Consider the following 14,356-nt stretch of genomic DNA (forward strand, 5'->3'; position numbering starts at 1 on the left):
ACACCATTAAAATTGAGATATTTTAAACAGTGTATAGAAATACGATCTCTTGTCTTAACACTTTTAACCGTGCAATCTGTTCCAGGAAAGTAAAAATAAGTTAAAGTATGAAAATGGTTTCAGTATACATGTGATGAAATAATGACATATTAAATTTTACCCCTTTTTCTTTTGATAATAAAGTATTTTTGTGGAGAAAATCTCAAAATGTATGTTTTTGGGGGTATTTGAACTCGTCTCGTAACAGCGAAGAAGTTTCCTAGATCGATACTAACTTTCTCTGTGACCTAAGAATCAGTTAAGCATTAAAAGCAACGTAAATCATTTCATTTAAAACGTTTGATGTAATTACTATTTAGTAATATTACTTAATATAATTATTAATATAATTAATTTTTAATGTAATTTCTTTTATCAGTATTATTTAACTACCTAATAATTTAATTTATTAGTATTAATGACTTAATAGGCCGGGATAGTATGGTAGGGCGCTGGGCCCATGTCCGAGAGCTCGTGGGTTCGAACCCCGCCTGCCGAAGACTCCCCGTGGAGTAAAGTGACTGATGCACGTTAAATCTGTCGAGTAGCAAAAGTCCTCCATGTTCCCATAACAAATCAAAACCTCTGGGGGTACTGGATTGGAGATCGATCAGGTCAAAATTATGATGACCTGAATCAGAATGTGGATGAATGAATGGGTCTGCCCTATAAACGGGTGCAACGTATGGTGTGGCAGAAGTCGAATTCTTGGCCACAGATGGCGGCACTGGAAAACAAGAACAATCGCACCCTTCTGCCTAAACAGACATGCGTCAACAACCACGACTTAATAATATAATTAATGTAATTGTTTTAATATATTTTATTTAGTATTATTTAATTACATAATTATTTCAATCAAAATATTTCATTTAATTAGTAATATTTAAATATCTAATTATCTCATTCACTTTTACACTTTACTTCACATAAATGTAACTATTTTCTTTTTCCACTTCATTAACATTAACTGCTAAATCATTTTTAATTGTTTTATTAAATACATTTAATTAAATAAAGCGTTTTTGCAAATGAAATTTTTTGATGAAACTACATTTTTTGTAAGCTTAGTTAGTTCAACGAAAACGAGTTTACAGTAAGTTTTTAAGCTATTTCAGTTTTATAAAAAAATCAGAGCGTTAAAATAGCATCACGTGAGGGTCACTTTGAGTCAACAGTTTAAATTTCTATCCTTTTTCAATTGACTTTGAAATAACTTTGTATAAAAATAATATTCATTTTTTATAAATTGAATTCTGTGCCAAGTTATAATTAGAAAAAACAATTAATTTTTTTAATTTTATTTTATAACCGTCGTTGAACAGCTGACCCAATTTTTGGGTTTCCGACTACTAATGTTTAACTACGTAGCCTGGTAATTTTGAACCCAATCCAAAAGACAAGGGAACTCATGGATCAAGTATTGGGAGAAATTTGCTTTCGTGGAGGACATTTGGAGGGAACTAACCAGCATTTGCGTTTCATGGGGAGGAAGACCACGAGAACTTCCTGACTGCAAATGGGCTCTAACCCATGATCCGGCTACCACTGAGGATATTTCACGTCAGCACTGTGGTTGGTGCAAGCTGGATGCGGATTCGTATCGATCAGCCATCGTCAGGATTCAAACCCGGTTTACCTCATTGGAAGGCGAACGCTCTATTCCCTGAGCCAAGGCGACTCACCAATTAGTATTTTTTAAAAAATTTTTTATTATAACAGTCGTTGAACAGCCAACCCAATTTTGGGTTTACGACTACTAATGTTCAACTCCGTAGCCTTGTAATTTTGAACCAATCCAGAAGACAAGGAAACTCCTGGATCAGTAACCCAGAGGTATGATTTATGGGAACATGGGGACTTTGTGACCCGACAAATTTAACGTGTCATCATCATTTGCAGTCATCATTTACTACACGGGGAGTCTTCGGCCGACGGGGATCGAACCCAAGTCCTCTTGGACATGGGCCCAGTGCCCTGCCAGTCAGACTATCCCGGCCCACCAATTAGTGTTTATAAAGTTTCTTATTTTGCTAGTTTAAATTTTATGAAACTTTAAAACATTGATTAAAATTCTTTTATATTTCCAAATGCAAAACTCGCTAAATAATTCCAGATACTTTAATAAAATAATACAATAAAACAACGCTTCCAGATATTTTAATATTGTAAACATATTTTTCTAATCCAATGCATTTTTCCTTGAATTAATTTTTGTGGTAAGTTGTTTTGAAGCTTGTTTAGATTTAATAATTAATGCATTAAAAAAGGAATTAAAAATCAGTTCTCTAAAAGTAACATGGCTTATTAATCGTCTTTACCAAACATTCAAATAGAAAAAAAATCTTAAATATTGTAATTTGCATTTTAAGTGTATTATATCACATTCAATTTCAGAAATTAAGTTTTAAGTTACTTTCATTTCTTTTGTGTGGTTTTTGGTAACATGAATGGAATAAATTAAAGGAAGCGCTGAGAAAAACGAATCAATAAAACCTGTAGGGATTTGTTAATATGTTTACATTAAAACATAACAGAAAAATAAGTAATACTTTACAGTTTTTTTAAGTGATGCAAATAAGGCAATTAAATTTGAAACGAAAACGGAGTAATAGTTCCTCAACTAATGCATTTGGATTTGACATGAAAGGAATAAACAATTAAAGGATAAATAGTTGTTTTGAAATATTTCTCCTTGAAATAATTGAACTAAAAAACAAAAAAATATCTCATATCTTATACTCTAACAAAAGACGTTTTAGAAATATGATTTTTAAACACTTCTGGCATTCAAAAAATCGTCCCTTTAGTTCGCCAAATTTTTTTTTATTGTTTTAAAAAAAAACACACTACTTTAATGTTCAATCTTTTGAATACTTAAAACACACATCCCAAAAAAAACTATTTTTATACTTTTTATATATTTTTATACTTTTTTTTTATTTCCAATGAGCTGCACAATCGGTCTTGCCGATAAGCAGACCAGTGCGTTCTCCAGAAGTGGTATCCACTCTTTCAGGACCACCACAATGGGTGAGATACCGTTGGTCAAGTTAATTAGGACGTCTAGTTTCTGCCACACTAGATGGCAGCACCGAGACTCTATTTGGATGTTAAAGTGCACTAGGAATTTTAATTTTTGCCGGAAATGCCAATAGCCAATAAGGCACTCCAGGGATCTTTTACATGCCGCATAATCATACGACATGGCCGCTGAGGATTTTCTGCATCCTGAAAATCCGGTGTCTGGGCCGGGGATCGAACCCGCAAACTTGGGCTCAGAAGGCCGACGACAAACCAACTGCGCCACCCAGCCACTTTTTTTTATACTTGTGTAAATTAATTATTTTCCTGTAAAAATATTGTTAGTCAATAGAAATATCTTCAATTTAGAAATATTCGTTTTCTTTTTTCTTTTTTCAATTCATAAATAAGACTTGAATATCGAAGGATTTTAACAAAGTACTGCTAAAAAAAATAAAAATCACAGAGAGGAAAAAATACACTGTAAAACATAGTGTGTATCTTAACAAGAAAATTGGTGGCAATTATTTTACATCGAAGTGGTGCTGCACTAGGGGTTCCATTAGACCAAGATTATTTTTTTAAACTATTTGGCGTAAAGCAGCTGCCACCATATTTTGTTTTCATTAGCAAGAAAATTTTATTCGAATAAAATAAGAGAAACGTAAGAGTCAGTAAAGTTATTTTTACAATGCAATGTAACGAAAGAATCATCAATTTAGAATTCATAATATGTACATTATATTATATTCTTTATATAAATTAGAATATTATTATTATATTCGTAAAATAGTAATTATATTCTTAATAAAATTAGTTAGATAACAATACTTAGTGCAGCCCAGAGAAAACAATAAGGCAAATTCGAAGTGGGCTTAACAGAAAGGAAAGTTGATAGAAATTAGACATAATAAAATCACTTAATACAGTTCACCCATATTTAAAAATTAAAATATAATCATCCTTCTTACACAACTAAAGTGTTAAGATGGTAAATTTGGTACTATTTTTTTAAAAATGTGTTTTAAAACCAGTATACTCAGTAATTTCTTCGAGTTTCTTTCAATTCAATTAGAAATGCTTAAATGTATTTGAGTGTATTTATTGTACATTATTTCAGTGTGTCTCAAGGATTTTTTAAACAAATTCTTTGCCTTCAGTGGAAACTAACTACATCAATGCAATTTAAGTTGCAAAGTTTTGAAGCAAATCCAATAAAATTTGTTAAAGTTAGCATATTTGTTGCTGGTAGATATTTCAAAAAGAAATTTACACATTATCAGCTATAAGGATAATACAAATTAACTTAATAATACGCATTTAAAATTTAGTTTAAAACATGTAATGTAAAACTAAAAATCCATGTTTTCTTATAAGATAAAAAGTCTACTTTTTTTAAAACAATTACAGGGTTACTATATCTTAAACTTACTTCACTTAAGGCAAGTCACTCCACCTCTAAAATATACTGGCTTCATCATCTAAATTGGAGAATTACAGTTGGACTCCGATTTAAGGAATTCATAGGAACCAAAAAAATTATTCGTTAAATCAAGGATAATTCGTAATATCGGGGGCAAAATTAAAAAAAAAAAATTATTAACCTTATGGAATATCCAAATATCTCAAATAAGCAAATACACAAAATAAATAGAAATCTTACACTTTTTATTCAGGAACCTAAAACACAGCGGATGACAACGGTTGATTAATTTGAAATTTTAAAACATTTCGTGAGTAAGGTTTGCTTATTTCCTCGATTTCTTACATTAAAAAAGTTCTTTTTCAACGTCATGAAGATAAGAAAATATTCCTTCATTTACTGCGTTAGGTAAGTTTTCATTGTTTCCAAACTGTGCAAAGCATCGGAAAAAGTAACAGTTTTCACTAAAGATTCATTATCATTGACTTCCGTGTCTGAGTTGCTATTCATTGTTCTACTTCCCTAACTTCATAAAATTCGTAAAATTACAAATTTCTGTAAATAGGGGTACGTTAAGCTGGGGTTTGACTGTAGATTTTAAATAAAATTTTAAAAAACTCTAAAATTTAAAAAAAAAAAACTAGAAATATCAGAGAATGTTTTACCTTCTGGAGGTACCTGATTTGTTTCTGTCTTTATTGTAGACTGTATGTTCTAAGGAGAAATCTTGAGCACAGTAACTGAGATGTTTTGGAAAGAGCGTGTGTCTCTGTAAGCGATACACATCACTGTAACTGTTTCCGTAGACGAAAGATCCAAGCTGACCCGTATGAGCATGTAAGTCCAAATACATATCTATTTCTTTTTCCTAGATAAAAAGATAAATGGATATCTGTTCTTTGAATGCAATACATTTTTATTGTTTTTAGCAGAAATATTGTTTCTTGTATAACGTTACGTCACGTAACGGTGTGAAAAAAGCAATACTTAGTCAGAGTGTTCCGTAATCACCACCCTTGTTTACAATAAAGGTGATGACTTCTCAAATGCGGAAAAAACGAGAGCAAAGTGAAAATCGGACGCTAGCAACAAAGACGAGATTTAAAGAAAAAAAAATCGAAAATCTTTTGATTGCTGGAAGGAATTAAAAGTAGGAATACGGCGACCATTAGAAACAACTTAAAAAAAAAAACTTCCTGCAACAAAACTGACTTTTGATGTTTTTTATCTAATCTTTCTTGCTCTTGAAAATTTGGCTTTTGATAAAGCTTTCGTTTTATTTGTCGCATAAAATTGCTTTGCCTAATTTCTATACATTTTTTATTTCATTTTAATAAGGATTTCAAAAATATGAATTATGGATGATGATTACAGTATAGCCTACTATTAAATCCCACCTTATCACTTCTATTTTAGATAAAGATAGATGCACTTGTGCATTTACACTACCCTACAATAATGTAAGAGACACTTTCAGTTTTTGAAATTTTTTTAAATTTCTCTAGAAATATTTAAAGGACTATTTTGTAACTTCAGAGGTGTTAAGTTCATGCGATTTTTCATACTTAGCAATAGCTTTCAATTGTGAGAGAAAACAAATATTTTTGAACACCCTGTACCAGGAAATAAAAGCAAAAAATTTGTAACTTGTATCGATTACTTTAGTTGCTATTTTTAATAGCTGCATAAAGTTTCGTAAGGCTTGAGTAAATATTTATGGAGATACGGACATTTATTTAAAAAATAAAGATTTTTCGCCTTACTTTATTTTTTGCTATAACTTCATCAATATTCAATGAAATTAGACTAAGTTTTTGGCGAAATTTAAAATTAATTACAAAATTGTTGGAGTAAAGTTCAAAGAAAATTTGCTAAAAACTGAGCAAGATATGAGTATTATTGTAAAATTCAAATATTATAAATTGTATTGAAAAATTAGTAATGTTTCTCTATGTAAATTGAAATATCGGTTTTCACCATAGAGTAGTTAGGGCTCACAAGCGAATAAACTTAAAGTATTAGCTGATAAGAAATATTTAACAATACTTTTTCAGATGATAGAGATTCTCCTATATTTTTCACGGCTGCTAAAGTTGGATAAGCGTGGATGGATTTTTCTTGCCAGCATCGATTCAAGTCTTGTCCCAATATGCATGTCCTAAAGCAGAGAAAGGAATATCAAAAGCAATTATGCGGTGCATGCCAAACTACACCGAGTCTACAAATCTTGAAAAAAAGAAGTTTTTTAAAAGTGTTTTTTAATGTTCCCCAAACACTATTTTTTAACTCTCGGTTTATTATCATGGATTGTAATGTTAATTCTTGATATCTTAAAGTGAAGCTTTTTTAAAAACCCTTACATCGAAGCTGTTTTCGAAACAAGAAGTCACTCTTTCAGATGAAGTTTTGTTTACTCTTATCCCTTTCGAGCTGATGGGACATCGGTGTCCCTTTTACACATTTTTTTCTGGCGCTTCAATTACAAGCTAAAATATATTTTTGTATTCTTAATTATAAAAAACAGTCTAATAATAGCTAAAAATTATGTTAGATTATCGGAATCATATTTGTACAAAAGCATAAATACCCCCCTCCCCCTGCCGAAAAAAATAGCTTGAAATTTTTTTATTTATATTCAATGATTTAGTTTTGTTAAAAAAATAAATTTCAACGTTGAATAACTGTTTGTTTTAGATCTAAATAAGTGCAAATTTGAAAAATTATATTTTGGTAGTAAGATATGTTTTGAATATTTAAAAGACACCTGTGTTTTATGCTCGATTTCATAACCATAAATTATTAAACTTCTGAATGCAATATTTTTCGCGTATTTTGATCTAAATTAATGCAAAATTTTAAATAAGCTTCAAGTCATCTTTATTTAATTTTTGCATACAAATTAATCTTGGATATTTACTCTAAACAATAGTGTCCTTCGAAACATGCAAATACAAGGCCAGTGACTGCTTTATATTCAACCTTTTTGAAATATATAATAGTGTTGTCAAATTATATATTTCATGTATATAAATGTAGATTGATAATACGCTTTTTTCTAAAATTGATACAATATGTGCTGATTTTTTGTGATTTATGTAGCAACTTTCAACCCAAGTTGAACTTTATTCTCGCACATGTTTCGTGTTCTCTATGGTAAAGGGGACAGTATTTGTTGAGGTTTTTTCAACTGTTGGTAAAATATTCGTTTGTATTGATTTCTATTTTTTTCTGATTACATCATTTTCGACGATTTTATAAATAATTTTGTTTTCGATGGTGAAAAATTCATTTGCATATGGCGGCAGTTATTTTGCTTTTGGTTTCACTATGCATCGAAGCACAAATTTGTTATCTGAAATGACGATGTTTAAATTTCCTTAAGTCCAATCACTCCGATTTAAATGGAGTAATTCATTAAAGAGAAAAGAGTGGAAAAAATAGTCACGTTTTGCTATGACGTCAGAGAAAGTCATCAAGACTTCCTATAGGGTTTGTTTGATTTTTAGGATAGATGGCGACTATGTTTTCCTACTATTTTTTCAACTGTTTGTCATAACAAGCTATAGTTAAGCGTAGATAAGCAATTCAGTTTCCTTAGCTAAAATCTAAACGAACTTGGGGGATAATTATCCCTTGAACTTAGCATAGTTTGATATATATTGTTTCAAATAATTTAATAAAGGAAGAATAGAAGTACATTCAAGCTACCTGTAATTTCCCACATACACTCCATCTGGATTTAACATCGGAATAAATTTGAATACGACGTTTTTTCTTAAAATTTCTGCTACGGGATGGGAACTTAGGAGAAAGTTTATCATACCTAGAAATTTTAAAACAAGTTAATATCACATTTTTTTTTGCATTAGTTGGTTTACTGAAGTTTCATATCTATTAAACGCTTTACTGTAAATAAATTGGTTTAAAGAAATTTATAAATTTTTTTTCTCTCACAGTATTGTGTGCATTTCAGGTGCAGCAGAATAAGAAGTTTGTTGCTCATGAAAATAATGTTGTGAGTTATGAAAATTTTATTAAATAAATACAAACAGATGGATGACGAGTATTATTAGCAAATAATACTTGTCATAATTAAAAATATGATTTTATTATAAGCAACAAACTTATTTGTTACACGCAAACAAACCTCAATAATGAATTGATCTAATGAATTTCATTTAACAAAAATAACGCCGGTAGACAAAAAAACTCACTAGTAAATTTTTTTCAATATTGTTTTTCTATGTGCCACAGAATAGGAAAATCCACATCCATAAAAATATACTTTGAATATTAAAACTTCTGTTACGTAAAGTTTCTACGGTCAATTCATTATTCAAAACTATTATTTTTTGAGTGTAACAAAATAGGAAATTTGCCGTATAAAAAAATATTATGAATAACGAAAGTTTTGTTAGATTATACTGGTTTGTAGAGTCCACTGGTCTAGACATAAAACAAATACAAAATAAGGAATTTATTCTAAGAACTCTATTTAAAAAATAACTCAGATATAAAAAGCAGCCTGTTAAAAATGGCTTACAATAAAATTTGTAATTTATTGCTTGACACTGAATTAAATATATTTTAAATGTCTCATTGAACAAAATATTTTTATCGTCTGAAGGTTTTATGCCAGTATAAATCTGTAAGGTAGTAGCTCCATCCATTTTAAAATAAATAAAATAAAATGTAGTAGCAATTATTTATTAGTTTTTTTTAGAAGCAAAAATAGCTACCCAGATTCGGCTCGCACTGACAACAGTACTGACGTAAAATATCCTCAGTGGTAAATATATCATGGGTTAGAATCCCCTTTCGGTCGGGCTAACCACGGGAAGTTTTCGTGGTTTTGCTCTCCATGTAACGCAAATTCGGGTTAGTTCTATCACGAAAACTAGTTTGTTCCAATGCTTGATCCAGGAGTTCCTCGGTCTTCTGAGTTGTATTCAAAATTACAAGGCTACGGAGTTAAATATTGACTATCTCAAACCCAGAACTGGGTCGGCTAATGTACGTAGGACTGTGTAGTCTTACATACATTAGTAATTAGTTGTAAGTAGCAGTATGTAGGCTTATGTTAAAATGTAGGACGTATATAAAAAATGTAGCAATTTGCTCTGTTGGACACTGAGATCTCTTAATCTCAATCCGCAATTTGGTGGTTTTGTGAAGGAACGAAATATGCTTGTTAACCTACCCCATAAAAACAGAGAATTATAGAAGCTGTTGCGCTGACATCAAAGCTGGTTGAAAATTGGCTTACAGGTTGAATCTATAGGATACTACATTACTTAATGTGTTAAATGACCAACAAATTAACCTGGAATTCTAATAAACTAAACTAGAAATGGTACTGCATTTTTTTGGTGTTAAAATGTTTGATGTTAAAATTAAAATGTAAATTAAACACGTTTAAAATTGGTACATTCCTTAACGCTCATCCTTTTTATTCCATATCCCATTTCTTGGTGAGAGGGCCGGGATAGCCTGGTCGGTAGGGCGCTGGGCCCATATCCCATAACAAATCATGGATTGGAAGTCGATCGTTCTCTGATTCAGAAAAAAATTACGATCTGTGGATGCATGAATGGATGTATGAATGGGTCCGCCCTATAAACGGGTGCGAAGTGTGGTGTGGCAGAAGTATAATTCTTGGCCTTAGATGGCGCCACTGGAAAACAAGAACAATCGCACTCCCTCTGCCTAATCAGGCCAACGTCAACCACAACATTTCTTGGTGATAAATCCAGTCAAATGTTAAAATGGCTAACGTTTGATGAAAGTTTTAGTTCAGATGTCCTTTATACGCCCACTGTTATGCATCAAGTATAAAATGTGAAATTAGCTTAAACATTATCTTTTTTTTATTACTTTTGAAGTGGTATATTCTCATCTTTTTTATTGTTTCGTGGTAGCGTTGTTCTTCCTCTCATAATCGTTTTTTTCGTACAAGATATTCTTTTCTTTCTAAGGTTTACATAAATATTTTTTAAGACTCAGGTAAACTATACTATTATTAATTACGAAATAAATCAATATTATTCGTTACGAAAAATAGTTATTATTATTTATTACCAAAATGTAACACACAAGAAATAATATTGATTTATAGAATACGAAATAAATCAATATTATTCATTACAAAAAGTGGTTATTATTCATTGCTAAAATGTAATATAGAAAAAAACACACACGGTAAGAGTTTTATTTTTGTTTGAAAGTGCATGTTTTTTAAGGATTTCGAAAATTATTTTATTTTGGCATAAAGTAAAAAAAAATTAGACTTCAAATTTTTAAAAAGGCTTTATAAAATAGTTCTCTTCTTACTTACTATTTGAGGGTTTAGGTTCAAAAGGAAACGATAAATAAATTGGGATATTTTTTAAGAAAAACAAAAATGGATTTGCCATTTTTTTATAACTACAGCTTTAACATAATAAATTTAGAATTATTTTTTTCCCTCTTCCATTCAACTTAACTTAAAAATATATCCCAGAAATGAACATTTTGGAAAAACTTTTGTTCGAAAAATTCTATTCTAGAAAAAGAAACACCTAAAGCGATCCATCAGCATTTTTTTTCTTAGAAGAAGCATATATATTATTTGATTTTTTTTAAAAATCCATTTTGAGTTTTCTTCCGATTTCTCTTTCAAAGTCAGCAGAAAAAGTACGTATATCTATTTTACTAGTCACTTCAAATCCAGACATGTTTTTTGTATTTTACTGTAGGAAATAGTTTAGTTGAAGTACACTATTTTTGTTTTATGTCATGCTGTACTGTCTCAATTTAAATACAATTTTACATAGGCTATGTACAATTAGACATGAAACTAAATACGCTTTATTTGACAAAATGGGGTAAGGAAATTATGAATTAATAAAATAAAAATAGAAGGACTTTATTTTTAAAGGGGTTTTCTAGTGTAAAAATTCTAAAAAAGAATCAATTACTATGGAGTATGAGTGGGCGAAACCGTTTTGTCATCCAGGGTCTGATTATCGCCTAGGCCCACACTTTTTTTGGGGGGCCTCAAAAATTAGTAAAAAGTCCACAATATTACTATTTTTTTTTAAATACTGAAAGAAACAGTTTTTCTCAAAAATTCACTTTTTTTTCTTCTTCAAATTTTCTATAAATCTTGATAAACCAAACTCGTGTAAACATTGCACTAATCAAATTCGAAAGTACAGCTGAATTTGAATTGGTGCAGTTTTTACGTCAATAGCTTAAGTGAATGCACTGAATATGAATTTTAATTTTTTAAAAGTGATGTCTTTAAATAAATTATTTAAATGTGTTTTTAATTTTCTATGAGTAGCTATAATTTTGGCTCCTTTTGGATATTTTTTGTATGTATTCTTTTAATAAAAATTATAATTAATAACCTTAATAATAACCTTAACCTTAATCTTAACCTTAACCTTAATAACCTTAACCTTAATAACCTTAACCTTAACCTTATAATTAATAACCTTAATTAATAACCTTAATTATAATTAATAACTTAGTATACATGCTGAACTTATCGTTAAATCTAATGAAAAGTCGGCTAGCTTTGTGTTGGTTTAAGTACTAAATAAAAAAATAATTACAGCTTACAGTGAAAAATAATTCTACCAATCAGTGACTTTTAGCAAAAATCACTGATTTCAATTGTTTGCGGTCACCAAACTATTTTTATTTTGACAAAACATTGTTTCGTTGTTTTATATTTTGCTTTAATATATAGATGCGAGAGCTTTACCTTAGAAAAATGATCTTCAATTTTTTGCTTTCAAAATTTTTTAGAACTGTTCTCTTCAATAGATTCTGTTGTATCTTTACTCCAGCGCCATCTACAGTACCGTTTTGTAACCAGTCAGAGTAGCAATAAACAAGTTGTCATAAGGTTGTAATGGTGCTCTCTCTCTTGTCGTATTCATATGCTAGCATTTACCAGATTTAGAAAAATAACTAAATTTAGGTCTTACCAGCGATAATACAGTCCACCCTAATTAGAAATGAAGATTCATGGATAAATTACCCCCCTTTTGTTACCCCGCATCAACAACAGATTCTTTTTAATGCTAGGACTACTCTTCAGAAACTTAATTTCAAAATAGTATTTCGTTAGGGGCTCAGAAAATTTGGTGGGCCTTGGGCCTAAATTTGTCTTGATCAGTCCCTGTCTGCGTCGTCGAGAGCTCAGGGACGACGCAGGAGGCTATCAGGCTACGAATAGCTTGCTTCGCCAATTTGGGAATTTTCTCCAAAACACACCTATTTCAATAAAGATGTGGTTGAAATTGTCAATTACTTGACTACGGTGATCTTCAAAGATGGTTTAGTGGAGATAGCCAGCATGGTGAAAGTCATGGGTATTCAATAGCAACAAGACGTTCGAGTTTTGCGATTCAATTTTTTGCGGTTGGAGCACCATGCGTCTACCTGCAGTAAAGAAGCCAGATCCACGGCCCGGGAGATAGTAGTGCAGCAAACGAAATGAATGATCTCGAGGGAGACGCGCTGTACGGCCCATGCATTGCCGATTGATAGTAAGTCCAGAAAAACCGACGAGAAACGTTATAAATTTAAAAGCGATATCTCAAAAATCACGTTTCTTGTTGGGCGTTTACAATGCAGAGAAACTATTCGATCGAAATTACGGAACAAAAAATCTGATATACCATAAGTTTTATAGTAATAATTACCGTAGAATCACTCTAATAAATAAACATCACTGTAAAAACTACGGTGCAATATTTTAAGGTAAAAATGGATTTTACGGATGATGCGTCTAAAGTAATAGTACTTTATACCGTACTTTGATCTGGATTTTTTTTTACATTGTACTTATTCAATGATCCTAATTTCTCATCATTTTTGAGGGTGGTATGATTTAGAGAGCAGGTGGTAGGAATTTAGCAAGTGGTTTTCCAAGTCATACCACTTGCAGACCATGCGAAAACAATTATTTTTCAGACTTATTACACTATTATTATCAGAGACTGTCCTAGTGTACGTCAAAAAGAGCTTTTAAAGCTTAATAGAAACAGTTTAAGGAAGATCATTGGTCTTCTTACTGGACACTGCATCCTCAGGAGACACCTGTACATAATGGGAATAGAATCCAATTGTCTTTGTTGGGGTTGTCATCTTGAAGAAGAGACATCACGACACATACTCTGTGATTGTGAGGTCTATTCTGCTCAAAGATTTGAGCATCTAGGGCAGCATTGCGTCAATGCCTGGGAACTGCAAGATGTTCCTGTAAGGTGTCTGCTGAATTTAATTTCAGCTATAGGGCTTTCATGCGATTCATGATTTAGGGTTTGTGTACAATAGACCTCTGGTCGATGTGCCCTGCTCGTTAGAGCTGTCCAACCTCTTAGTCTAAGCCTATAATTATCAAAAAATGATATAAATAGCTGAATAACTGTATTTTTCCATTAAAATATTTCAAATGTATTTGTCTGTGATCCGTGGCCGATAAAAATTTAAATGTAAAAAGTGGTACAATTTAAGCAACTCTGTTCTTATTTAATTTGACGCACTTGTTAAATTAAAATTTTTCTCCATAATTTTAATTGAAATAAAAAAAGGATGAGACAATTTTTATCTTTACCTTGGCAAACATAAGAGGACGGTGTTTCTCCTGGATGAATCCTAGCACCTACCATGACCACTTTTTTCTTCTTAGATTTACTCTGGACATCATTCTGGAGATCTTTCTCTTTGTTATCCGTAGCTTTTTCAGGAGCGTCAATTGTGACCATGTCTAAATAACGCCCATGCTAAAACAAAAAAACAAGATATCAGAGGCTTCATACATTGCACAAAAAATAAATAAACGGACCAGACTGAATAACTTATAATATAATGATC

General features: G+C 31.1%; 1 protein-coding gene across 1 annotated transcript in view; it reads right to left on the reverse strand.

The window, feature by feature from the left end:
* Window positions 1–14,356, reverse strand: part of LOC122269131 (cytosolic carboxypeptidase 6-like) — a 534,894-nt gene that overhangs the window by 31,026 nt on the left and 489,512 nt on the right. Inside the window, exons 6-9 of the mRNA XM_043040819.2 lie at window positions 14,097–14,265; window positions 8,195–8,309; window positions 6,533–6,644; window positions 5,152–5,354 (exon numbers count right to left, since the gene is read on the reverse strand). Coding sequence (XP_042896753.1) covers window positions 5,152–5,354; window positions 6,533–6,644; window positions 8,195–8,309; window positions 14,097–14,265 — 599 coding nt within the window. The remainder of the gene's footprint in view (window positions 1–5,151; window positions 5,355–6,532; window positions 6,645–8,194; window positions 8,310–14,096; window positions 14,266–14,356) is intronic.

The sequence above is a fragment of the Parasteatoda tepidariorum genome, chromosome 7 (assembly GCF_043381705.1).
Source record: "Parasteatoda tepidariorum isolate YZ-2023 chromosome 7, CAS_Ptep_4.0, whole genome shotgun sequence".
In the NCBI taxonomy this organism is placed as follows: domain Eukaryota; kingdom Metazoa; phylum Arthropoda; class Arachnida; order Araneae; family Theridiidae; genus Parasteatoda; species Parasteatoda tepidariorum.